Source organism: Myotis myotis, unplaced genomic scaffold, assembly GCF_014108235.1.
Source record: "Myotis myotis isolate mMyoMyo1 unplaced genomic scaffold, mMyoMyo1.p scaffold_m19_p_17, whole genome shotgun sequence".
Taxonomy (NCBI): Eukaryota; Metazoa; Chordata; class Mammalia; order Chiroptera; family Vespertilionidae; genus Myotis; species Myotis myotis.
In genome coordinates, this window is record NW_023416321.1 from 1,997,505 (window position 1) to 2,021,285 (window position 23,781).

The 23,781-nt window shown below is 54.6% G+C and overlaps 1 protein-coding gene across 3 annotated transcripts in view; it reads right to left on the reverse strand.

Moving 5' to 3' along the window:
- Positions 1–23,781, reverse strand: part of SEC14L1 (SEC14 like lipid binding 1) — a 34,703-nt gene that overhangs the window by 8,538 nt on the left and 2,384 nt on the right. For 2 of the 3 annotated variants that reach the window (XM_036339281.1, XM_036339279.1), the window contains exons 3-12: positions 23,425–23,517; positions 8,520–8,669; positions 8,276–8,407; positions 6,808–6,936; positions 5,528–5,762; positions 4,295–4,404; positions 3,542–3,731; positions 1,917–2,005; positions 971–1,041; positions 27–198 (exon numbers count right to left, since the gene is read on the reverse strand). In XM_036339281.1, coding sequence (XP_036195174.1) covers positions 27–198; positions 971–1,041; positions 1,917–2,005; positions 3,542–3,731; positions 4,295–4,404; positions 5,528–5,762; positions 6,808–6,936; positions 8,276–8,407; positions 8,520–8,669; positions 23,425–23,487 — 1,341 coding nt within the window. In that variant the 5' untranslated portion in view covers positions 23,488–23,517. The remainder of the gene's footprint in view (positions 1–26; positions 199–970; positions 1,042–1,916; positions 2,006–3,541; positions 3,732–4,294; positions 4,405–5,527; positions 5,763–6,807; positions 6,937–8,275; positions 8,408–8,519; positions 8,670–23,424; positions 23,518–23,781) is intronic. The other variant, XM_036339280.1, reaches the window with a different exon arrangement.

Consider the following 23,781-nt stretch of genomic DNA (forward strand, 5'->3'; position numbering starts at 1 on the left):
CAGCTGCCGGAACAGCGCCCACCCACCAGCGTCCAGAGCACAGGAAACACGCGGGGGGCCCGCAGGATCAGCAGGCGGCCCAGCGTCTCGGGGTAGTTGGCCTCCACCACCTCGATGATGCGCAGCAGGGCCTTGACGCCGGGCCTCCACAGGTGGCGCATGTTCAGCCCCTCCAGGTCCACCAGGCAGGTCCACGAGCTGCGGGCACAGACGCGTTATTCCAGACGCACATCGGCCATGGGATCCCACAGCTATTGTTCTGTATTCTTGATACTATAACACAGTCATTTCTATCCATTTCCAAAAAATGCCCGTTTTCAGAATGACAGTGCTGTGAACTAGACTTGCACCTGCTTGTAAAGGCACACGGGTCAGTGTGGGGCACCAGCCCTGCACTCCCGAGCACCAGTGGCTCACGGCCAATGCCTGACCCTCGGCCTAACGTGCTCAGCGACCAGCAAGTAGGGCACCAGCTGCGATGACCCTGGGCTGGTCTGCACTGGGGTGGCGGCGGCGGCTGCGGTGAGCTCTCCGAGTGTCCCGGAGCCAGTGCTTCTCGGAGCTGAGGCTGCGGCGGGAACGCTGCCTGCACCCGGTCAGCCTCTCAATCCTGCACTTAGGTAACAGTTCACCGGAACTAGCAGTAGGATTGAGGAGCACGCACTAATTTTTGAAGCTCGCCCCCCACCCCTCCAAAAAAATTTTTTTTAAAAAACCCAGACTAACCCTAACCTGCAACCCTGGGCTCTCAAGGACCATGTAGACTAGCCAGCCTGGCCACGCCCCTGAGATGAGGGACGGCAACGCCCAGGGGTTAGAAATACCCAATCCAGCACCGCCCCTCTGACGGCCACCTACATGCTCACTGTCAACCTTCAGAACACTATTTAGACTTGGTTCTAAGAATCAACCGGGAACATTTAGGTCAGAGGCTCCATCAGCTGGAAGGAAAACAAAGCCGCGCGTCTACCTGATGGGCCGGCCGAAGACTTTGGTGTTTTCTTCACAGCGTCTCAGCCCTTCCTCGTTGATGGAGAGGACCTACGCATAAGAGACCACGGAAACTCTGTCAGTCTAGGAGGTGACGCTACTGCTAGGCTTTCTGCGCACACACAGCTTATCCCCGACAGAGTCTCCCTCTGGAGAGGTGAGCGCGGTCCTCTGTGGCGGGGGACAGAACCCCGAGTGGGGTCACAGGAGGGCGTGCCTGCTGTGGGGGTAAGTGGCTGCCGAGTGGGGGCCGACACCACACCTACCAGCCCAGGGAAAGGACGGTGTCAGGCTGACAGGGAGCACGGCCAGAGGGAACGCTGTTTGGATAACAAACCTACCCCCCGTACAAGCGGCCCATCATGTCTTTACGGTCTATCTTTTTGTGTGTGTGTGCGCGCGCGTGTGGATGTGCTTGCACGCTCGTATAAGCACACACAGGCGGGCTAAGAGTCCACAATAAAATGCCAACAGTGGATGTTTTAGGATCACTGGATGTGGATGTGCCTTTAAAGTTTTGTTTTTTTGATTGACGGATCGTATTCCTCTCCTCATAACTGCCCACTGTGGAGGCTGCAGCGGCAGGCCGAGGTCTATTCAGGTGAAAGACGCAGGAGCCCGGACCGAGGCGGAGCCAGTGGGAAGACCATTGTGAAGCGTCGGGAGTGACAGAATCTCGGAAGGAGAGTCGGGGTGAAGGTCAGAGAGGACGCGGACTCAGGCCCAGTGGCCATCCGAGTGCTTATGGTGACCTTTTGGTCAATGCTTCCCAGTGAGAAACGTTTTTATAATTTCTGTGCCCGCCTCTGACATTTTCACATATACTAACGGCTTTTCCTTCCTGATGACAAAAGCGACACATGCTTGCTGTCACAGGACTGTAACATCCCAATCCCGCTGTGGCCGGGCGCCGGCCGAGCACTTACGTATCTGAGCAGGGCCTCCTCCCCGAGGGCCCTCACCAGGCCTTTGGTGTCCATCTGTCCCAGCCTGAGCACGTAGAGGGGCCGCCCGTCTGCAGGAGGAAGGCAGGTGATTACACGTGGCGCTGGGTGTGCGAGGCCGATGAGGAACGTGCCCTCGGACTTGGGACGAGCTTCAAGCCCTGTCCCCCTGAGAAGCAGCTTCCGTGTGTACAGGAGCCCCCCAATCTCTTCCCAAAAGATGGTAAAAGGGAAACAAAAGCCGCCGACAGAGCAGCTCAGCTGGTGGTGGTGACAGGTCTGCACGGACGAGGGGCGGCCCCTGGGCACCGGCTTGGCTCACGTCACAAACAGGACTGACTCAGCGGCAGGGCATCCCCCTCAGACAGCTTTCCTGTGAGCAGCCCTGTGCTTCTTCCTTCACAGGCTACCGACAACGCAACGTCAGGGTCTGGGAGAGCCGGCTCCCTCCCTTCCCGCCCTGAGAACCGGGGTAACGGAGCACTTCGTGGAATCGTAAACCCCTAACAACCAGCACACACCGGCTCTGCTTCTTCACAGCGGGAGGCCTCATGCATGGAGCCTGGGAGGACTCACGCACTGGGTCACAGGAGCCAGCTACCCAGACGGAAATGGCCTTGATGGCCAGTGTCCCCAGCGGTCCGAGCCCCTCTGCTTGGGGCCGCAGGACAGCAGCGGAGGACAAGGCAGCGCTGCTGCTGAGAGGACACCAAGACGCCTCCTGCTGTCCAAGAGGGTCAGCGCTGTCACCCGACCCGGGGCCACTGTTCCCTGTACCCCACCGGAACGGCACGTCCTGGGAGATGTGGTCTAGATCTGCTGCATCTCCTTCAGCAAAGAGGGCCTTGTGCTCCCTAGTCTTGCTGAAGGAAGATTTATCAGCCCTCCCGGGACCAATGGGATCCATCTGTCAGTGTCTTCCACCAAGCCTTCCCATCTTTGAGGGCCACAAATGGAATAGACATAAACTCCAGTGACATGAGTAAGCAACACTTAGCCTGAGCGGCAGGAAAGGGAAGTCAGGGAAGGGAGCCGCCCGAGCTGCTCGGGTGAGAGGCACCGGCCGGGGGGCGGGGAGTTCCGGGCGGCCTGGGGCGGCGCCGCGGGGAACAGGGAGCTGCCCGTGACAACGCAGCTCTCCCACAGGCGTGACAGGTAAAGCAGCCCATGAGGGGCTCCCACTCACGCCGCGTTTAGGTGGCCACTGTCCTCGGCTTGCTTTTGCTCCTCCCCCAGCCAGAGCTGCCACCCTCCCCTGCCCGGGGGTGGAACCTGGCTGTGCACCCTCACAGGCGCGCCCCCACCAGCACTGTGCTCCTCACAGCCGCCCTCCGCCTCTGGCTTCACGTCCCAAAACTCCACGCAATTCAGAGAGGAACGGAAGTGACTGCCAGGGCACCGTGAGGCCTGAGGGGGAAGCAAAGGGCCTGGCCCTTCCTCAGACTCTGGGCCTTTCCCGGTGGCTTAGGAGCGCGATGCTGCTGTGATGACATGGGCATCAATGTGTCCAGGCGGCGGGCGGGGCGGGAGGAGGCCCTCAGGGCCCACTTCGCTCTGTGGGAGGAGGTCTCCCTCCCGGCACGTCCTGCGTGCACGCCCCTCGCTACCTTTGTCGTGGTGGTGCCAGCCTCCCGCGTAGTAGTCCTGCAGGACCTGGGGCGGGTTCCAGGTGTCGAGGATGTAGTCCACCTGGTGCTGCTTGCGCCAGGTCAGCGACTGGCACATGATCTCTCTGGCTTTGTCGATGTTGAAGTCCCGGGCGCGTAAGAACCGGAGAATGTGCTCATCTTTGGGGATCTGTTGAGAGAAGAGGTGCTGTAAGCAAGCGATGCTGCAAGTTGCTACGGAAAAACACAAGCTACCAAGGGCAAGACTCTCAAACGCTCACTTCGTATCACGAGTGGGCTGGCGCTAGCCGGTTTGGCTCAGTGGATAGAGCATCGGCCCACGGACTGAAGGGTCCCTGGGTTCCCTTTACTAAGTGATGCCAGGGCGACTAGACACACAAACGCGCCTCTGCTCGCTCCAGACCCATCAGTCAGAGGCTTACTATAAAACCTGATTCCTTATGAGGCCAAACCTACCAAAAACTTCAAAACCAAAGCTCAGACATTTCTCATCTCTGAACAGCCTGTGAACTCCTTCCAAGCCTTGTAGACGGGTCACTGTTTTCTAGCGAGACCATGCTCTGTGACACCCAGGAAAGGGCACACAGCCTGCCAGGGGCAGGTGCCACTGGACCCCGAGGCGTGACTTTAGGCTGGAAGGGCAGCCCCAGCCGTGGTAGGCGGGACAGTGACTGAGCAATGGTGGGCGAGACCAGGCCCACGGTTCCCCCCAGCACGCGCGACCATGCTCACTTTGCCCTTGTGGGTCTCCTGGAGCCACTGGCGCAGCCGGATCAGGCAGCTCTCCTGCAGCGGGGTCAGGTCGCCCAGGTACCTCTTAATGTAGTCTGCGTCCAGCTTGTCTGCAACGGAAGTCACATGCCATCCGTTACAACAGGCGCCCCGGAACCCCGGTACCACAGGGCCCTGCTCCGTGAAGCCACGTGTGGTCCAGTCTCGGGACTCAGGGACTCCAGAGGGAACCAGGCCACCCCAGGACACCTGGAGGGCAGCCTTTAAAACCTAATCCCTGACCCAGCCCCAGGTGACTAGATGGATCTATTCTGTTCCCTAGTTACTAGCACGTCCCCTCGATTTGCAAAATCTCAATATTCATGGCAGAATAATGGCTAGTACAGGTATTTAATGACTTTTCATTAAAAGTTATATAAAGAGAACTTACATGATCTACAACTATGAAATGCAACAAATGGATCTAAACCTGTTTTAAACAGAGCTGTGTTCAAGAAGACAAGAAATCTCTTTAATGCTAAGGTAGCATAAACTGCAAAAATGAGGTAGAAAATTAAGCACAGCGAAGAAAAATTCACAAGGTGCAAAACAGGACGTAGCCCCAATCGGGGAAACGCCTGCCACCTGCTGAAAGCAGCAAACGGCCTCGTTCAGCTCAGAGAAAGGCGCAGAGAAAGGTAAATATCAGCAGTTTCACAGGCTCCCCAGTGGTAGAATTTTCTTATATTTTCTTATTTTACAATGGGCTTCACTCTGAGAAATGAGAAAGGTGTGTATGTGTGTGAGTGTGTGCACACGCACAGCCCAGCTGACCAGCCTCGGAGACAGCCACGGACAGCTGTGTGACTCTACGCAGGTGCCTCCGCACCTCGGTGGCCCGCGGAGCACTCCCGCCCCACAGGCCCATGTGAAAGGGGTTCACAGAGAGCTTAGGACAGGGCCCGGCACAGTGAGCGCAAAGCGACGACGCAGAGTTGTGCTAAAGCCGTAGGTGCCACCCTGCGTTCACTGAAGATGCGATCAGCTACAGTAAGTGGAAGACATTTCTGGTGTCATAACTTGACGTGACCCTTCCGCCCACTGAAGACAGACTGCGTGTCTTCACTCAGACACCTCGATGAAGTGCTGCGGAAGCTGGAGGAAGGGGGCCCGCGAGAGCTGCGTCTCCTCCTACGTGACGTCTAATGTCCTACGGGAACTAGAGGCAGAGTCACCGGAGAGGAAGCGACCCACCGTCGGGGGTCCCCGCGGCGGGCTCAGAGGCCCCGCTGGGGCTGCTGAGGGCCTCGCTGCTCAGCCCTTCCTTCTGCGCAGCCTCTGGGGCCACGGAGGCCAGCGACGCGGCTCGCTTCCTGCACGACGCGGCCGTCTCCGCAGAGGGCGCCAGGGGCGGCGGAGTCCAGCGGGGCACGAAGGTGATGCCCTCCTCCTCCAACTGGTGAAGGTAGTACTCAATGATTTCCTTCCCCTTTAAAACAAAACCGGTGTCAGGTGAGCGCGCATTCGACATGGAAATCGCTCGGCCTCACAGGCCTTTGTAACACTGACAAAGCCGCACTGCTGCAGAGTACACGGGGAAGTCAGACGCCTCTGCATTTTGTTTTTCACATTTTACTTCCTCTTCTCCAAAGGTCTACGAAGTGATGTCTAAAGAGACAGAATCTTTATGACTAATTAGAAGCACTGCTTTACCACACTTGTACTCAGTACGTGCTTTGTGTCTCAATCCAAATTCTTTCCAAAATAAAACAAGCCTTCAAAAGCATTCAGAACCCCATATTGGTGAGCTCAAAACCAAACTTCCACAATAAGAAACAGCAGCAAAAGAACGAGAAGGAGCCCTAGCCGGTTTGGCTCAGGGGATAGAGCATCAGCCTCTGGACTGAAGGGTCCCAGGTTCGATTCCGGCCAACGGCACCTGCCCGGGTTGCAGGCTCGATCCCCAGTAGGGGGCATGCAGGAGGCAGCCGATCAATGATTCTCTCTCATCGTTGATGTTTCTATATCTCTCTTCCTCCCTCTCCCTTCCTCTCTGAAATCAGTAACAATATGTTTTTTAAAAATTGTATCTAAAAAAAAAAAAGAAGAGAAGGAAAGTTCTTCCATGCAGATGAGCCAACGACCCAAGGTGGACCCCTGAGCACGCCTGGGAGGTGCCTCTTCCGGCTGCAGCACTTCGGGCCGCAGATCCTGGCGGGCACCAGGGCTGCTGCTGCAAGTGAGCTGCTCCTGCCTCACCCCAACTCTCACCTTCCCAACAAGTCCCAGCCAAGAACGCATGGCCCCTGGCCACATGCTCCTCCTCACCTCATTGGCAACCAGCATTCTGTGCACCCCAACCTACGCCTCCCACTCCTAAGGATCCAAGGCCCGGGGAAGGTCAGAGCAGTCCCCGAGAGAAATGGCTGGGACTCCTGACTACCCCATTCCCAGCCTCGCAGAAAGCCCGCCAGCACCAATCATCCCAGGGATGCCTGCCCACCCTTTTCCATAAAACTCCAAGACAGACTCACTTTTTTAATGTTGCTGGTATATTGTTTCATTGCAATTTTCTCCACTGTACTTTCAAAACCAAAGAAAGATTTAATATCTAAGCTTGCAGACTGTTCGAAACAGGTCCAATCTTCATTTTCAGGGTGAACCTTCAGATTGAGAAAGAACTGCATTAACTAACTGACAACTGAGAATATCATGTCTGCCCCTCAATCAACTAGTCAGTGTAAGCAAAAACCTATTTTACTCATCATGTGATTATCATGAAAGCAGCAGATGGAAAAATTACGGAGAGGGTCAAAATCACGGAGACCAAAGCACTATTTCTAAAATATTCAGGGCTGGCTTCATCAGGGAGGGCGGTCAGCAAAGGCTGGAGGAGGAGGCCTGTGAGGCCCGCCTAGGAGCAGACAGCAGACGGAGCGGGGCTGTGCACGAGGCCGGCAGGCAGCAGAGGTGCGACCTCTGAGCGCAAAGCCGAGTCCCTGCTGGGTTCTGGGCCCGCGTGACGTGATCTGACACACGGTCGGCGGGTGGCTCGGGACTCAGGGCTGCTTCTATAGGAGGGTGGGGAGACGCGGGAGACCCAGGAGGTTATTCTAGCGATCTGGGAGGAAAAGTTCTGCAAACGGTGGTCAGCGTGAAGCTTAGGGCAATCAATGCGCTCGGCGCCACTCTCGGAGGTCCCAGTGTCGTGACCTTCAACAGACATCTGAGGTCAGAGTGGGCCAGCAAAGCAGGCACGTAAAGCAAATCCACACACAGACCAGCAGCACTTGCCGCCTGCACTCTGAGTAACCGCGCCTGCTCCCCGCCGCGGGAGGCGGGCAGCCTGTGAGAGGACAGCCCGGCGGAGAGGACAGCCCGGCGGAGAGGACAGCCCGGCGGAGAGGACAGCCGGCGGAGGGGACAGCCCGGCGGAGAGGACAGCCCGGCGGAGAGGACAGCCGGCGGAGGGGACAGCCCGGCGGAGAGGACAGCCCGGCGGAGAGGACAGCCGGCGGAGGGGACAGCCGGCGGAGAGGACAGCCCGGCGGAGGGGACAGCCCGGCGGAGAGGACAGCCCGGCGGAGGGGACAGCCGGCGGAGAGGACAGCCCGGCGGAGGGGACAGCCCGGCGGAGGGGACAGCCGGCGGAGGGGACAGCCCGGCGGAGGGGACAGCCGGCGGAGGGGACAGCCGGCGGAGGGGACAGCCCGGCGGAGGGGACAGCCGGGGGAGGGGACAGCCCGGCGGAGGGGACAGCCCGGCGGAGGGGACAGCCCGGCGGAGGGGACAGCTGGCGGAGGGGACAGCCCGGCGGAGGGGACAGCCCGGCGGAGGGGACAGCCCGGCGGAGGGGACAGCCGGCGGAGGGGACAGCCGGCGGAGGGGACAGCCCGGCGGAGGGGACAGCCCGGCGGAGAGGACAGCCGGCGGAGGGGACAGCCGGCGGAGGGGACAGCCGGCGGAGGGGACAGCCCGGCGGAGGGGACAGCGGGTACTCACAGTGTAGCAGCAGTGCTCCTTAATGATGACCCGGTTGGCAAACGTCTCATTATGGGCCTCAATGTGCAAAGTGCGCTCCCGGGAATTCAGTGAGTTTTTCTGGACGAAATAAACATAGTCAACTCCCGCAATCTTTAAAAGAGAACAGAGAGAAGGATGCATTAGTACCGCCCAGTCGCAGCAGCAGCAGTGGTGGTGTGCGTGATTCGCTTAGGTTCGGGGCGCCTCCTCGGCCTGCGGTCACCTTTTTCAGCAGCCGGGGTGCGTCTATGTCCAGTTTGCAGCGTCTTTCTATGATGTGAATGGCCCCGTCCTCACTCCGGAATTCATTCACAGTGTCACTGTCCACAAACATCGGGATCAGCGGGCACGTGGGGAACCTCCTTTCGTAGGCCTGGGGAGACATGTGGAGAAAGAGCGGTGATGGGGTGGTCACGGACATCACAGCGTCCGCGTCTTCACCTCTCCAGCTCCCACTGAGAGGGGGGAACTTTCTGTGTGTGCTCTTCAGGGCCTGGAAGGCTTGACACGGTAGAGGCCAATTCTCCCCACGTGGACACAGAAATTTCACAGGATCCCATCCAAATCCCAGCTAGGTTTTTATTTGTGGCTCCCCACTTAATTATCTTAAAATGTACATGAAAAGGCAAAAGAACGGAACACTTTTGAAAAGGAGTGAGTTGGGAGGAATGGCTGCACCCAGTACTCAGGCTCACTGTCTGAGACTGGTAGAGAGACAGACATGCAGCTCAGTGGACAGAGAGGACAGCCATAAACTAACCCACACGAACAGGCCCGAATGACTTTTGACAAAGGTGCACAGCAATCCAACGGAGGAAGACTAGCCTTTCAACAAATCACTGGCAAAACGGCACACCCAGAGGCAAAAAACGGGCCTCCGCCAAAACCCCCCAAAACTATAAAAATTAACTCAAAATGGATCACAGATTTCTGTGTGTGTGTGTGTGTGTGTGTGTGTGTGTAAGAGAGAAGGAAAGACAGAGAGAAACATCGATAAAAGGGCCCGGGCCAGGGAGGGGCCTGCAATCAAGGTATGTGCCCTTGACCGGAATCGAACCCAGGAGCCTTTGGTCCTTAGGCCAACACTCTATCCACTGAGCCAAACCGACTAGGGCAAAATGGATCACAGATGTAAACATTTTTGTAACATTCTTGAAGTGATAAAATTATAGCAACAGAGAACATGCTGGTGGCTGCCAGGGCGAAGGCGGGAGAGAGGAGGGCGGCGGGGCGCACGTGGGAAGGCTCTGCGTCTTGATGGCACCTACGCCACTGCCCTGGTTGTGGAGATGTGCTGGGCTTCTCCAGATGCTTCCACTGAGGGCAGCGGGGGTCGGGGGGAGCGTGGGCCTCTCCGTATCCCTGCTTGTGAACAATGCTCGTGCACTGTGAACCTACAATTATCTTGGAACAAACTATTTAATTAAAGAAAGAAAGACTTGCTATATATAATTCATCCAAACTCGTGGGAAATGCACACAGGTACCGGACTAGTTCACTCGGCGCCACCCGTGCAGGCGACGGAACGAAAGCACACAGGTTTCTAGGAGAAGCTCCCCTATCTTCAAACCCTGCCTGGGCCGCAGAGCCCACCCCGCAGCCTCCCACTCTCCCTCCGCACTGAGAGCCCCCAGGAGGCGCCTCCTATCCCCGCTCAGAAGAGGGGCCCTCGTTTCCAAGTGCTCCTTCCCCACCAACTATCTGCAATGTCACCAGGTCATTTCCTCGTCACACTCACATTTATGAAATCAAGAAAAGGCCAAACACAATGGACTCTCCCAGCAGTGAGCTAGCAGAGGGAGAAATGGCCTGCGACGTCTCCTCTGAAAAGGAAACGTGACTTTTGTGAGAGCGATAACTCTTGTAGCCATTTGCTCCGTCTCTGTGCAACGCAGCAAGTGTTCCAGTAACGAAACAAGACGAGGGCCTCCGCCACCGGCCCCCAGAGGAGAGCTGCCTTCTGGGTAACTCGGCTTCCTCCCACCTTCTTCGCCCACTCTTCGTCTTTCAAAAGGGATTCTGAACCTGCAATTTGGGAGCTTGGCAACAGTGCCTTCAGCTTTTTCGTCAACCTCTGAATGCAGTTTTGACATTAAAAGCTTGTACTGTGCAAAAGAAAACCATATTTTAGCGAAGATATTTTAACTTGAGAACTAATGAACTTAATATTGCATCCTGCCAGGAAAACCCATTTAAAAGAAATTCCATTTAAAGAACCTTCCTTTAAATTGAACTATGTTCACATCCAATTTAGCCAACCAGCGAAGCCGGCTGCTTTCCATATGCCCACCTGGACAGCTATGGCACCAGGCCTGGCTGTCGCCTCACTTATAAGCAATTCTGGTTTTGCTCTGAAAAATCCATACACGAAAACACGAACTATGCCTTTAGTTTCTCTTAGAAGTTGCCAGTGGCTCAAAAAAAAAAAAATCCCAAAACAATAAATATATCAAGCAAATGTGGTAAATTGACCAAAGTCCCTCAGAGCTAAAATTCTGTAATTCATTCACGATCAAAATTACAGACTGAGCCCTGGCTGGTTTGGGTCAGCGGACAGAGTGTCTGCCTGTGGACTGAAGGGTCCCGGGTTTGATTTCGGTCAAGGGCACATGCCCGGGTTGAGGCTCGATCTCCAGTAGGAGGGATTTAGGAGGCAGCCAATCAATGATTTTCTCTCATCGTTGATGTTCCTCCCTCCCTCTCTCCCTTTCTCTCTCTCTCTCTCTCTCTCTTTCTCTCTCTCTTCCTCCCTTCTTCCCTCCCTCCCTCTCCCTTCCTCTCTGAAATCAATAAAAATGTATTTTAAAAAATTACAGATGGATGCAGTGGGCACGCCATATGCAGACACTGTGCTGGGCTCTAGAGCAGGGGTCCTCAAACTACGGCCCGCGGGCCACATGCAAATACAAATATTGTATTTGTTCCCGTTTTGTTTTTTTACTTCAAAATAAGATATGTGCAGTGTGCATAGGAATTTGTTCATAGTTTTTTTTAAACTACAGTCCGGCCCTCCAACGGTCTGAGGGACAGTGAACTGGCCCCCTGCTTAAAAAGTTTGAGGACCCCTGCTCTAGAGAAGGCAAAAGTGGAAGGCACAGGAATGGGCTGTCCAGAGGCAAGACGTAAACAGCTTTCTCTGCAGAGGACAAGGGAGAAGACCGAGGAGGCGGAACCTTCTAGAATGCACTGACGAGAACATGCTCAGGACCTGGGGCGATCCCTCGGTGCTGGCGCTGAAGGCCCGATGAGGCAGGGCGTCCTCCCAGGGCCTGCGGAGCGGCCGCGGCGGAGAAGCAGCCCCGGGAGGAGGGGCCGTCCTGGTGGAGGAACCTGAGCAAAACCGACCGGGAGCAACGCAGGGCCGAGCTCCAGAGAAGCCGCCCAGGCCGTCCACGGCGCGTTTGCCGGGATGCAGTGTTTGCCGGGGTGCTGGCGTTTGCCGGGGTGCTGGCGTTTGCCGGGGTGCTGGCGTTTGCCGGGGTGCTGGCGTTTGCCGGGATGCTGGCTGGAGCTGCAGCCGCTCCATGAACAGCTTCGGGCACCTGGGTCCGCTGCGGACACAGAGCCTGTGCGCCCCGAGGCTCATTCTAGATGTCAGAGTGGCAGCCACCCAGGGACCAGGCCCTGGCGCTCATGTCCCCACCATTCAGTGCTCTGTGGGCTCGATCCCCCCTCCTCTCAGAGAAACCTCTGTGCAGTCCACTCCTCAACTGAGGTCCCAATCCATGCTGTTTTTGAACAAATGTGTTCATGAGCTATTCATAAAAATTAACATTTGTATAAATTTGAGCCCTTTAAAGGAAAAATTAAAATCCAGCGAGTCATGATCAGCCTTATTCCTCCAAATACTCACTGACAGCCCAGTCAGGCCGGCACTTTCACACGAGCGTGAGACTAGGAGCAACTAAGCCTTCGGTTTCCAGGCCAGACCCCTGCAGGCCTGTCAGCGCCATGTCAGGGCTGCGGCGAGCTCTCTAAGTTTCCTGCAGAGGAGCAAGCCCAGGCCCACGCGGTCCAACAACTGGGCCACGTTTGGGAAAGGTCTCGCGGGTGACCTCTCTGACCCGCGCGGGGGCCATGCTCTCGGGCTGCTTCTGCCTTGAAGATAATCGCTGGTGACTCTGGTGACTGGCGAGAGGACAGTGTCCTGAGCACTGCCACGTGCTGCCACGCCAGAGGTTTCCGAACGTCAGCACCTCGGTCACTTTTCCAGGGTGCGCCAGGGCCAGAGCCTGGGCATTGCTGCTGTCCCGTTCCCTGTGCCCACTGATCCTCAAGCCCAGCTTCACAAACACAGGACACCACCCCCCCAAGGCACACAGCGACGCATTCGTGCAAAGGCGACGGAACTGGGAGCTGCCGGTGTCCAGGAAATGCCGTGCGTCACCGGGTTTCCTCCAGCTCCTTGGTGCTCTGAACTGTACGCCTGAATTCAGAAACCCCTCTGCCTACAGGTGCATTATTCCAACTCCCCACAAGTGCCCCAGTCCCCTCCCTCCCCCTCTGCTGGCACACTTCCTCCCGAAGCAGAGGGGCCGGCGTTCCAGTAAACTTCCCATTTCTGCATAAAGGCCTTAAAAAACGCGAGAGGTGGGTGACCTTCTTCTGGAAGCGAAGGGCCAGGCGGTGAGCATTTCAGCTTTGTGGCCAGATGGGCTCAGTCACAACACTCAAGTCTGCCTTCCTAGGACAGGGCAGCCTCAGAAACCCAGTGAGCCAGGGAGATAGCCGGGCCCGCTAGCACCATCTTCACGGCACTGACACTTGAACTTCATGACTAGCCTGAATCTCCCCCAACCATTCCAAATGGCAGGGCCACTGTTATACCCGAGCCCAAAACCAGGCCGCAGGTCACAGTGAGTCCTCTCCTGATCGAACGGATTAACCGCAGCAGGTTTCTCCTAATTATTTTCTCACAAAAATGCAGTTATTTCAGATGCCAACCAGTCAAAACTGTGAGGCACAAAAATCCTTATATGAAACAGAAAGAGCCATACAGCCTACAGATCGTCACTTAATATATTTATATTTAACTAAATTGTTCTCCATTATATAGCAGGGACCCCACCAGTGCACCTTAGACACAAATTTGACCGTGGACATGTACCCCAAAAAGAAGTGGGGAGGAGGGGACGAGAACCTGACTGCAAGCAGGGAGGAGAGCGCCCACTCTTCCACTCAGTAAGCAGATGGCTCCTGCGTCTAAACCAGCAGCTATTTAAATTTAGCTCAAAGGAGCCATTAAAACTCCGTTCCCTAGCGCCACTGGCCACACTTCAAGTTCAAAAAGGTGCTCTGATGTTCTCGACTGACTCACAAGGAATAACTTGATTCTGTAACCAACATTCTGACCCGACAACCACACACCTTCGTCCTAACGCGTGTCCTTAGAAGAATGTCGGGGGCCTGGCTGTGGGGGCAGATGCCCTGAACACGCCTTAAGATAAATTCTTCTAAAACCCAGAGTCGCTGATCCTCACGGATAAACTAATTACACGGCAGGAGTTTCAAGTCTGTTTCATCCACAGGCTCTGCTGTTTAAAGCCTTTTGTCTGTACACAGAATGGAAGGCTGCACCCGGTTAGAAGCTTCTGGCAAAGTAAATGTGTAAGAAAGCAAGCGGGCTCTGAGCTCCCCGCGCCCCCACAGCGAACTCGCGGGTAAGCACGTGTTCCGTCCCCAAGGACAGTTCCCCGAGGGAAGGCTCTCAGGAAACCTTCCAGAGGCAGTGGAACCGTCAGGCCACAGGCCCCCACTCTGCCTCTGGAAGCCCCCACCCCAACCCCTTCCTCCTCAAGTCTCCCCCAACTTCACCTACTTATCCCTCCCCCGTCTTGGTTCCAAGATTCACGGATCTAGGTTTGTTCTCTGCCTGGAATATCACTTTTTTTTTTTACATTTCTTTTAGTTTATTGAATTTGGTGGCATATAGTTTCTCTGGAATGTAACTTTAGTAACTGCTTTTCTTTCCTTTTTTTTCTGACAGCCTGAAAAGTATCTATTTTCTAGTTTACACATATTAATACAGATTTAAAAATAAATTACAGGCTTTACTCGATTCTAACAAATCCAAAATCTTAGAAAAGTACTACGAAATAAAATAGTATCATCTTTTTTAAAATGGCAATGTTTTCTGCTGCACTATATATAAATGAACAAATCATGGTATGTCCCACCAACAGAACGCTCGTTAGCAATACAATGTAATGAACTATTTATTCATGCACACATGAATGAATCCAAGATAATATGGTGAATCAAAGAGACGAGGCAAAGGAAGAAGCATATGCTTCTATTTCTGTGAAATCCCAGGAGAAACTAATGTATCTAACAGCAAGTCCATGGTTGCCCGGGGGCAGAGGTCTGTTTGGGGTGCATAGGAAAAGTACAAGGCAGGAAGAATTGTGGGGTGGCCCTGGCTAACGTGGACCAGTGGTTAGAACACCAGCCCACGCACTGATTCTGGTCAAGGGCACATACCTGGATTGCAGGTTTGATTCCTGGCCCTGGTTGGGGTACGTGCGGGGGCAACCAATCGATGTGTCTCTCTCACATCGATGTTTCTTTCTCTCTCTCCCTCTCCCTCCCCCTGCCCTTCTCCCTCCCTCCCACTCTCTCTGAAAATCAATGGAAAAAACATCCTCAGGTGAGGATTAAAAACAAAACTGTTCCATGTTGCACATGAACGTCTCAGAGTGAAAAGGGGCAAGTGCTGGGCAGAGACACTGCCAACTCACAGCAGGAAGCAAGGCGGCGACGCAGAAACACAGAACGGGAACCTTTCTCACGCGAACAGCTTTAGAAAGGAACGTTTCTCATTTCATCTTTTTTACTCTACTTTGAAAATGCACCCCGAAACGCATGTGTTCACCAGACTAAAATGTTAAGTGTATTCCCGATGGCCCTAAAAACAAACGATGAGGCGTTGTTGGAAACCAGCTATTTTGTTTATTATTAGCAACTTTTAGAAAAAGGAAGTAGTTGTAAATAATATCATATAGGTCTCTTTCCTTCTATAAGGAAAAGAAAAAGAAGGTAAAGATAGAAATGACCCTATTTCAATTCAGGCGTTAAGAGTAAACTATCTCCCTTGTAACAGGAAGGAAATACAGGGCCCGCATGGCCTGCGCGTTATGTAACTGCTGGCGCTGGAGCAGCCGTGACCTGCAGATGCCGGGCTGGGAGGGCTGGGAGCGCGCTCCTGAGAGGGCGGGCGGGGAGGCCTAACGACAAGGCGTCCTGGGAAGGGCTCGGGTTACAGCAGCCCGGCCAGCTTGATGCTCATGGTATTCACGTTTTCCACAGGGCGAGGAAACACAATACACTCGGAAGGGCAAGAGCTCAGGCAGGAAACCAATCGCTCAGCTCCGGCTGGTCTGAATGAATGTAAACACCAGCCTGGTTCCCACAGGCCTGGGGGCACAGCTACTGTTCCCAGGACAAAGCCCTCTCCTTCTCTCACATCTCTCACCAGAGTCACCCGCACACCCTGCCAGTCCGCGCAGAGCTCCTCTGACTTCCCTCGTGCCTCCCAGCCCTCCAGTGCCCCGTGTTCCCTAGCGTCCCCCCTCCCCGCCCTGGAGCCCTGTCACTTAGGCTAAGACACAGCCAGACGCAGAGCAGCGCCGCGGGAGAGCCTGCGTGTCAACAGGCCTCGACTTGAATGCCAGGGCCACCACCATCCACTCCGTGGGCCACCAAGGATGGAGTCTGGGGGAGGTCTACTCCCCGCAGGGCACCAGGTCAGAGACCAGAGGCCAGGGAGGCGGGAGGCCACGGGGAGGGTAGAGAAGGACTGCAGCAGGCCTCCAGAGCTAGGGAAGCCGGGCTGGGCGCTGCTGGCTGGCTGGCAAGCCGGGTTTGTCTGGAGGAGAGCGGCCACCGCGGGCGGGCTGTGCAGACCCACGGCAGCTCCGAGCTGTGGGACCCGGGCAGCCTGCACCGAGAGCAGGTGAGGCAGCCAGGCGGGCCGGTCCCTGGCCAGCACCTAAAGCCTGTCTCCTCATTTGTCAAGTAGATAAGACAAGCTGCCAGTCGGAAGTAGGTCCTGGAGATGTCAGGGACAGCATGTGACTAGCGAACAATACTGTTCTGTACATTTACTGTCAAGTTGCTACGAGACTAACTTAAACGTTACCATCCCAAGAAAAAAAGTATAACTCCGTGGGGTGACGGATGTGAACTAAACTTGTGGCGCTCATGTCACCTGTCACAGCATCGTGGTGCACCCCTCACACTGCCCCGCGCTGCCGGCGGACTGACGGGACAGCGGGGGAGAAGCTGCCCAGCCAGGGTGAGCGGGAACCGGGACGCGCCGTGCTCCTCAGACCTTCAGACGTTCTTCAAGTGTTTCCGACACGGTGGCTCCTCGGCAGGACCCGTCCCCAGGGCCCCCCCCCCCAGGCCTCCCATGGACTCCCGCTGGGCGAGAGCAGGGCCCACGGAGGTGGTGCGGCTGCCCCTGCACGGGCCCGGCTGGGAGCCCAGCGCACCCTCCGGAGGCGGGACCCTGCAGGAGAACCTGTGTCAGTCATTTCCCCGCGGCACCCAGCCCTGCTCTCTTCCTGCGGACACGGCTAACATTCTCAAATTCAGTTGCTTTGAACGTTCTAACCTGTTAAAGACAGGAGACAAAGGACTCTAAAATCTCCTTCATGGGAAACAGCATGACCCGGAGAATGGAACACAGAAAGGCGTTTCCTCCCCTTTCCCACGGGGGGCGCCAGAGCAGTCGGGATGCTGCACTGTGTTAATCCCTCACGTCCGTCAGACCCAGAAGTTGGGAGCAGACGCCCTCTCCTCAGCCTCCCCATCAAAACTCAGTTAAAATAGCATTAAGACTCTCACTACGGATTCACTGTAGGGAGGGATGCCCCCTGAAACAGCCGAGCCAGGCAGCCGCTCAGAAGAAGCAGAGAGAAACACAAGAACCTTTATCTCTTCCCCGGCCTCTGGTTGGGTTTCAAACCAAACCCGATCGGAGGGCCTGGCTGACTGGGGTTAATCAAAGCAAGCAAAATCTCTAACTCGGAGAAACCGCTCACGCAGCCTGCAGACGTACAACCCCTTCCAAAAGAGCACAGGTTCCGTGATCCTTCAGAGTCCACCAGTTGTTTTTATTATAATGTTATTCAAGTATGTACGAAGTCGGGGAAAACGCATACAACGGTCAAACCAAACTAGCGGCACATTCAATGGGAAGGATGGCCTCGTGGCCACCATCGGTGCTCACCGTGAAGAGGAACTGATGGGCCGGCGCAGCTGCTCCCCGCCGCCCCCCCCCCCCCCCCCGCAGGCCCGTGAGGCGGCTGCTGACGCCCCACCCACCGCTTCTCTCTATGTAAACCTTTGTCCGCTCCCGTGTAAGAAACTTAGCCCTCACCTGGCTCCAGCACACCTTTTACATATCAGTTCCACCTCCACTCTTCTCGCATTTGCTTCCAACCGTTAAAGTAGTATCATTTGGAGCCAAAAATAAACATACACACAAACCGCATACTGTCTGACAGCATCCGCTATCTCCACGTGTCTACGTATTTTTTAAATATGTTTTTATTGATTTCAGAGAGGAAGGGAGAGGGAGAGCGATAGAAACATCAATGATGAGAGTGAACCAATGATTGGCTGCCTCCTGCACACTCCCTACGGGGGATGGAGCCCGCAACCCAAGCATGTGCCCTGATAGGAATCGAACCTGGGACTCTTCAGTCCGCAGGCCGATGCTCTATCCACTGAGCCAAACCAGCTAGGGCTCTACGTATTTTTTCGATGGTCAAAATAAAAGCATTCCCCCATCCCTGTCAGAGAATTCAAGGGTACAAACTGGGAAAACTAGAAGTACCCACATCTCTAAGTAGATACTTAAGATATCTTATTTCTGTCAATAAGCCTGGAAGGTCAAATGTTTCACTGGCCAGTTTCTTAAAGCCCCAGGCAAACAAGAGCATCTGCAGTACTAGGGAAGGTCTCTCTTCTCATCGTTTTTCACAGGCTTAATTGTGTCTTTAAAGCAATCACGTGACTGACTCATGATCCAACGGGATCCACAACAAGCCCTGATTTTCCATACGATTTTTTGTCTAATAAAGAGCAAACTTTACGTGACAACAAACAGCAGCTTCGCACTCCTCTGCCGACCGGAGGACTGGGAAGAGCGCGTCTTCCTTCCCGGAGCGTGAAAAATAAACTGCAACTTCAGAAGAGCACGTGGTGTCCGGGCAGCGCAGCTGCCAGCCTCGAAGCTGCCGTGTGTTTGCCCACACACAGGAACGGGATGAGCGATGGAAATATGATCTGGCTTCGTGAGCCAGAATAGAACTGCCGCGTCAGGGGGCTGCGAGCAGGCGCTGGTGTCACCCATCAGGAAGGCATCCATCACGTCCTATTGATTCCACGCCTCACGCACGAGCTGTGCCGCACAGGCCCTGAAGCGTCTGCTTCTCCGTCCCCTGCCCCAGGGCCCACCCTCTGCGTCCAGCGGTCACCACTAGCTCATCCTCTACCTGCTTTTAGCCACTGGTCTTCCTTTGCTAAGAAACTAACAGCATGGCAATCATGAGATGTAAATTACAGATATCTTTAGACTGCATGGAATAAGGTACAGTGAGTGAATTCCTCAGGGACTTGTCTTTTAGATCTGGAATCTATCTATACTAATAAAAGCCTTGGGGGTGATCTGGCCAGCAGGGGAGGGCAGTTGGGGATGATCAGGCCGGCAGGGGAGTAGTTAGGCGTCAATCAGGTCAGCAGGGGAGCTGTTAGGGGGCAATCAGGCTGGCAGGCTGAAGCACTTAGGGGCAATCAGGCAGGCACGCAGGTGAGTGGTTAGGAGACAGCGGTCCAGGATTGTGAAAGGGATGTCCAACTGCTGGTTTAGGCCCGATCCCGGCAGTCGGACATCCTGGGATCAGGCCTAAACCAGCAGTCGACATCCCCCAAAGGGTCCGAGATTGGAGAGGGTGCAGGTTGGGCTGAGGGACACCTCCTCCCGTGCACGAATTTCGTGCACCGGGCCACTAGTCAAATATAAAAGACAAATAAAAAACCTAAAGAGGTACGCAATTATTTTTGGTTGACATTATAGTTAAAACCTAGAGGTTAAAACTGTACAATAAACATAATGGCCCCAAGTGGAAGCGACCCAAGTGTCCACTGAGGGATGAATAAACAAATGCAGTCTGTGCGTGAAATAAATTATTCAGCCGTAAGAAGGAATTCTGACACGCGCTACCCCATACTGAAGGCACCGTGCGGAGTGAAGGAAGCAAGTCACCAAGGACAAGTAGTGTATGATGCCACTCACAGAAGGAACAGTCACATCATATTCAGAGACCAGGTAGAGAAGGGGAGGTGTTCGCCAGGGGCTGGGGAGGGGATGGGACTTAGTTTTCATGGGGACATTCCGAGGATCCCTTAGTCAGTACTCAAATCTATTTCTGAGGGCTTCCCATGTGCTCAGGATAAAAAGCAAGATGGTTGATTTGCTCCATCAAGACACCTGGCCGCAGGGGAAGCCAGAAAGCCCAGCGACCCGGGCAAGGCACAGCGAGCAGCGCGGTGACAGGGAGCAGCGGCGCACAGAGCGGGACTCCAACTAGAAGGGAACCAGCCAGTTCACCTGAGCAGCCAGGCAGACAGGAGAGCTAGAGGGGAAAGGGATCCGCAGGCTGGTGTACAGGTGACCTTCAGACACTGCCCGGACCCCAAGAGCGAGGTGTAGAGCGGGTGTGGGGCCTACATGCGCCATGAGCAATAGAGAAAGGAGGGGGCAGATGGGAAGGGCTCTGGGGACCACGCTCAAGAACCTGAACTTCTTGAAGGTGAGGTGCAGCCACTTAGGAATTTTAAACTAGCAAGTGGCATGTTCAGATTTCCAATTAGAGCTCCTGGGGCAGCAGCCAAGAGAGAATGGGCGGTGAGAACGGGCGTCCGGAGCTGAGACTCACTGGGCGTTATGGGCCCTGCCGCCCAGCCCGGCGGGAGAGCTCCGAAGTGCAGAGGACAGGCTTCCGAGTGGAGGGCGACTTAGCACATCTCAAGACACATACAGCACCCACCTTCCATGCCGCGCTAATGACATACACACAAAGACTTTGCTAAAAAATAAAGGCCAGCAGCCCTAACATCACAATGTACCTTTCGGGGATTGTAACGCATCATATGCATTGTTACAACATGTAAAATGATTCCAGGAGAAATATACAAAGCTGTCTGCTTCACTCTCATACAGGTTAAAAACCAAGAAAGAAGGACCAATGATACAGTGGCCACCAGGACCTCCTCTTCAGTGAACTTGAGTGGGAGCCTCCCCACCAGCCCACATCCCCATCGGGCCTCTGGCTGCCTGAGCGGCACGGCGGGTTCCCAGCCCCAGGCCAGGCTGCCCCACGCCCTCCCGCAGCTGCTACACAGCAGCCTCCGCATCAGACCTGCCAATACACTCCTTGGGTGCTTCCTGCATACACATCAGGACTGGCAAAGTGGTTAAAAAGTAATTATAAATAAGGGACCCAGTTCCATTGGGGATGAAATATGTTATACCTTGTTGGCAACTCAAAATTGCACCAGATAATGAAACAAAAACAAAACAAGAGAATGAAAAGAGCAACAAGGCACGCTTTCTTGCGGCCATTTAATCAACGGTACACTGGCAAATAGTCTTTTTGGTTATTCAACCCATAGAATTACATTGCTTAACCTACTGTTATGGTACCTGTCAACAGGGTTTTGCATAATTTATAAAGGTGTAAGAAAAAAAGCCAGGAACCTCTGAGAAAAAAAGAAACTCCACTAACAAGTGAAAGGACAACGCTGCCTACACTGAGGCGCAGAGGGAAGCGTGAGGCCTCTCAGGGTGCAGGGAAGGGGTGGGTCAGGAAGACTAAGATTCCCAGACTGCCCTGGCCAGTTGCTCAGTGGTTGGAGCATCAGCCTGCAGACGGAAGGGTCTTGGGTTCAAGTCCAGTCAGGAGCACATGCAGGAGGCAACTGATCATCGATGTGTCTCTCACGTCGGTGTTTCTCCCTCTCTGTCTCTCCCCTCCCACTCTCTCTAGAAAATCAATAGAAAAAATATCATTGGGTGAAGATTAAGAAAACAAAAAGGTTCCCAGAGACAGATGGGGAAAGGCAAACATTGAAGACAAGGAAGGAAGTATCAAAAGAGAGGGGAGGGCAGGAGACGACATTGTAAGTGGCAAACCGGCAAACCAGCACAGAGACCGTCAAAGTTCTGTGTTGCAAACTTTGCTTAATATGAGAAATAAGGTTGGACAGAGAGGGTAGGACACAGAGGACCTTGAAGAAGCAGCGAAGGCGTTCAGAAGGTTACACCAGCGCACAGAGGGCTGGAACGGGGCTGGCCAATGGAAACAGTGTCTGCAGAAGAATGCAGGGTGATCTGCAGGACCGAAGATGTGAGAAGCAGCCAGTGAACTCTGCCCCTGCCTTGGTCCAGGGGAAGATGACCAGGCCAAGTCTCACTAGAATCTCAACTAGGAAGCATGACAAGCAATGGCCACTCAGAAACTGGAAGAAGGCAGCAAGGAAGGCCACAGCACGGCATGGGGGCCGCAGGGTTGGAGCAGCTGACACAGCACGTGGGCTGACACCCAGGGGAGGGAGCACGCCGAGTGGGCAGAGCGGCAGCTGGTGGTGGGGAGAGGCTCCGGCGCACAGAGGCCCACCACGGGGTGAAGTTCCAGGGAGACGGTTGCTGAGGCCCCAGCACTGCAGGAACCCCCTCCCAGCTCGCATTCCTGCATTTCCGCACCATTCCTATCACCAGCCTAACAATTCTTTCCCCCCCTCCCCTCCCCTCCCCTTCCCCTTCCCCTTTCCTCTTCCTCCTGGAGCTCCCGGGAGTGGGTTCTTTGCTCTTACAACCAAAAGCTAAACCAGCACACAGACCGTGCAAGCAGGAAGCAAGCCGTTCAATAAGCTGCTGCCATAAACACTGAACAGCTCTGGCCCTTAAGGGCAATAGGAGCTAAAATCAGACCAGAAGAGAAACAAACAAAAGCCTCACACCTGGCAGAGGGGCCCAAGGGAACTTCCTGGGGGAACGAACGGGTGCAAAGGGTCTGATCCTGGCAGAGGCGTGGCCACTCTGTTGTCAAAACTGATCAAACCGTACACCTGCCAGCGACCACTTCACGCCGAGTAAACGGTATCTCGCTCCCTAGCCCGAAATTATCCCCTTGAGAGGGCTTGAACTTTTGTTTTGTTTTTCAGAACTGGGCTGGTCTGGATAAACCTCACCGAGGACGCAGAACAGAAGCGGGGGCTTAAACACCTGACTTTCGATGTGTACAGAACAGAAAGAGAACACCCAGCCCGTGCTTGCAGGGGGCGCGGGCGGGGGGCTGAGAGAGACCCAGTGGGGCTTAGCAGGGGGCTGGTATGCTGTGGTTCCCGACCTCGGTTCAAGCTCACAGCGTCCTCAGGGCACATGTTCAGGCCAGAGCATTTCCTGTGTGCGCGTCAGACCTAACAGCAACACTGAACAGAGGGCGGGAACACCTGCAGCGGCCCGAAAGCACTGGGAATGTCTGCGTTTTTTTGCGTCTAGCGGGATGCTTCTTTTCAGCCACACTCTTCAGGTAGGTCACAGACTAGTAACCCCACTGCTGGAATTCTAATGTGACTCATGAACTTGATACAGGGGCAAACACTAATTCAGCAGAGGGATCAGAATCATGTCGATTCAACAACATCGTATGGTGCTCGGTTGCAGGTAAAGGAATTCACCCATGACCACAGCGCTCTTCCGAACGGGCAGCGGAGGGGGAAACCCTCTCCGAATCCTTGTTCCACTTTAACAAACAAAACACAGAGCAAAACCCAGAGGAAGAAGCATTTGGTCAGAATCCCACTTCTGTGTTTTCAAAGGGAGAACCGACTCAGACGTGACCCTGAGGGGCGTGTTTGAAAAACAATCGTGCAGATTTTGATTTCCAGAGACTTCGAGTTTAAAAACATCTCACAGAATCTAGATACAGTTCATAAGCATAAAACACAAAGTACAAAGGGAGCAATGGGGACAAACAACAAATCCGTTTACAGATCATCAAATCCAAACACTAAAAACATAAGAAACCAAAGAGGAGACTGGCGAGCGCAGTACTCACAGCCATAATCAGCTCGAAGGGGTGTTTGTACACCCTCACGGGGGACTGGTATTTCTGCACCATGATTGTAATGGACCTGCAATCTTCTCACACCTGCAAAACACAAACGTGAAAAATAGCCAGGACGGGGGAAGACTGAGCCTGGATTTGTACGTCACACTCCCCTCTAAGGGTAGGAAGGAACCACAACAGGTCCTAACTCCAAGCACACAGAAATCCAAGGTGACACCAAGGGCAGGGGGAGGCAATGGACAGTGAGCGAGGGGGAGGGAAGCCCAGTGGAATGAGGGGAACGGCCCTGGCCTGAGGCCCGAAGGCCTCGTTCTGTAGCCGCCTTGCTGGGCCTTTCCCAGGGCA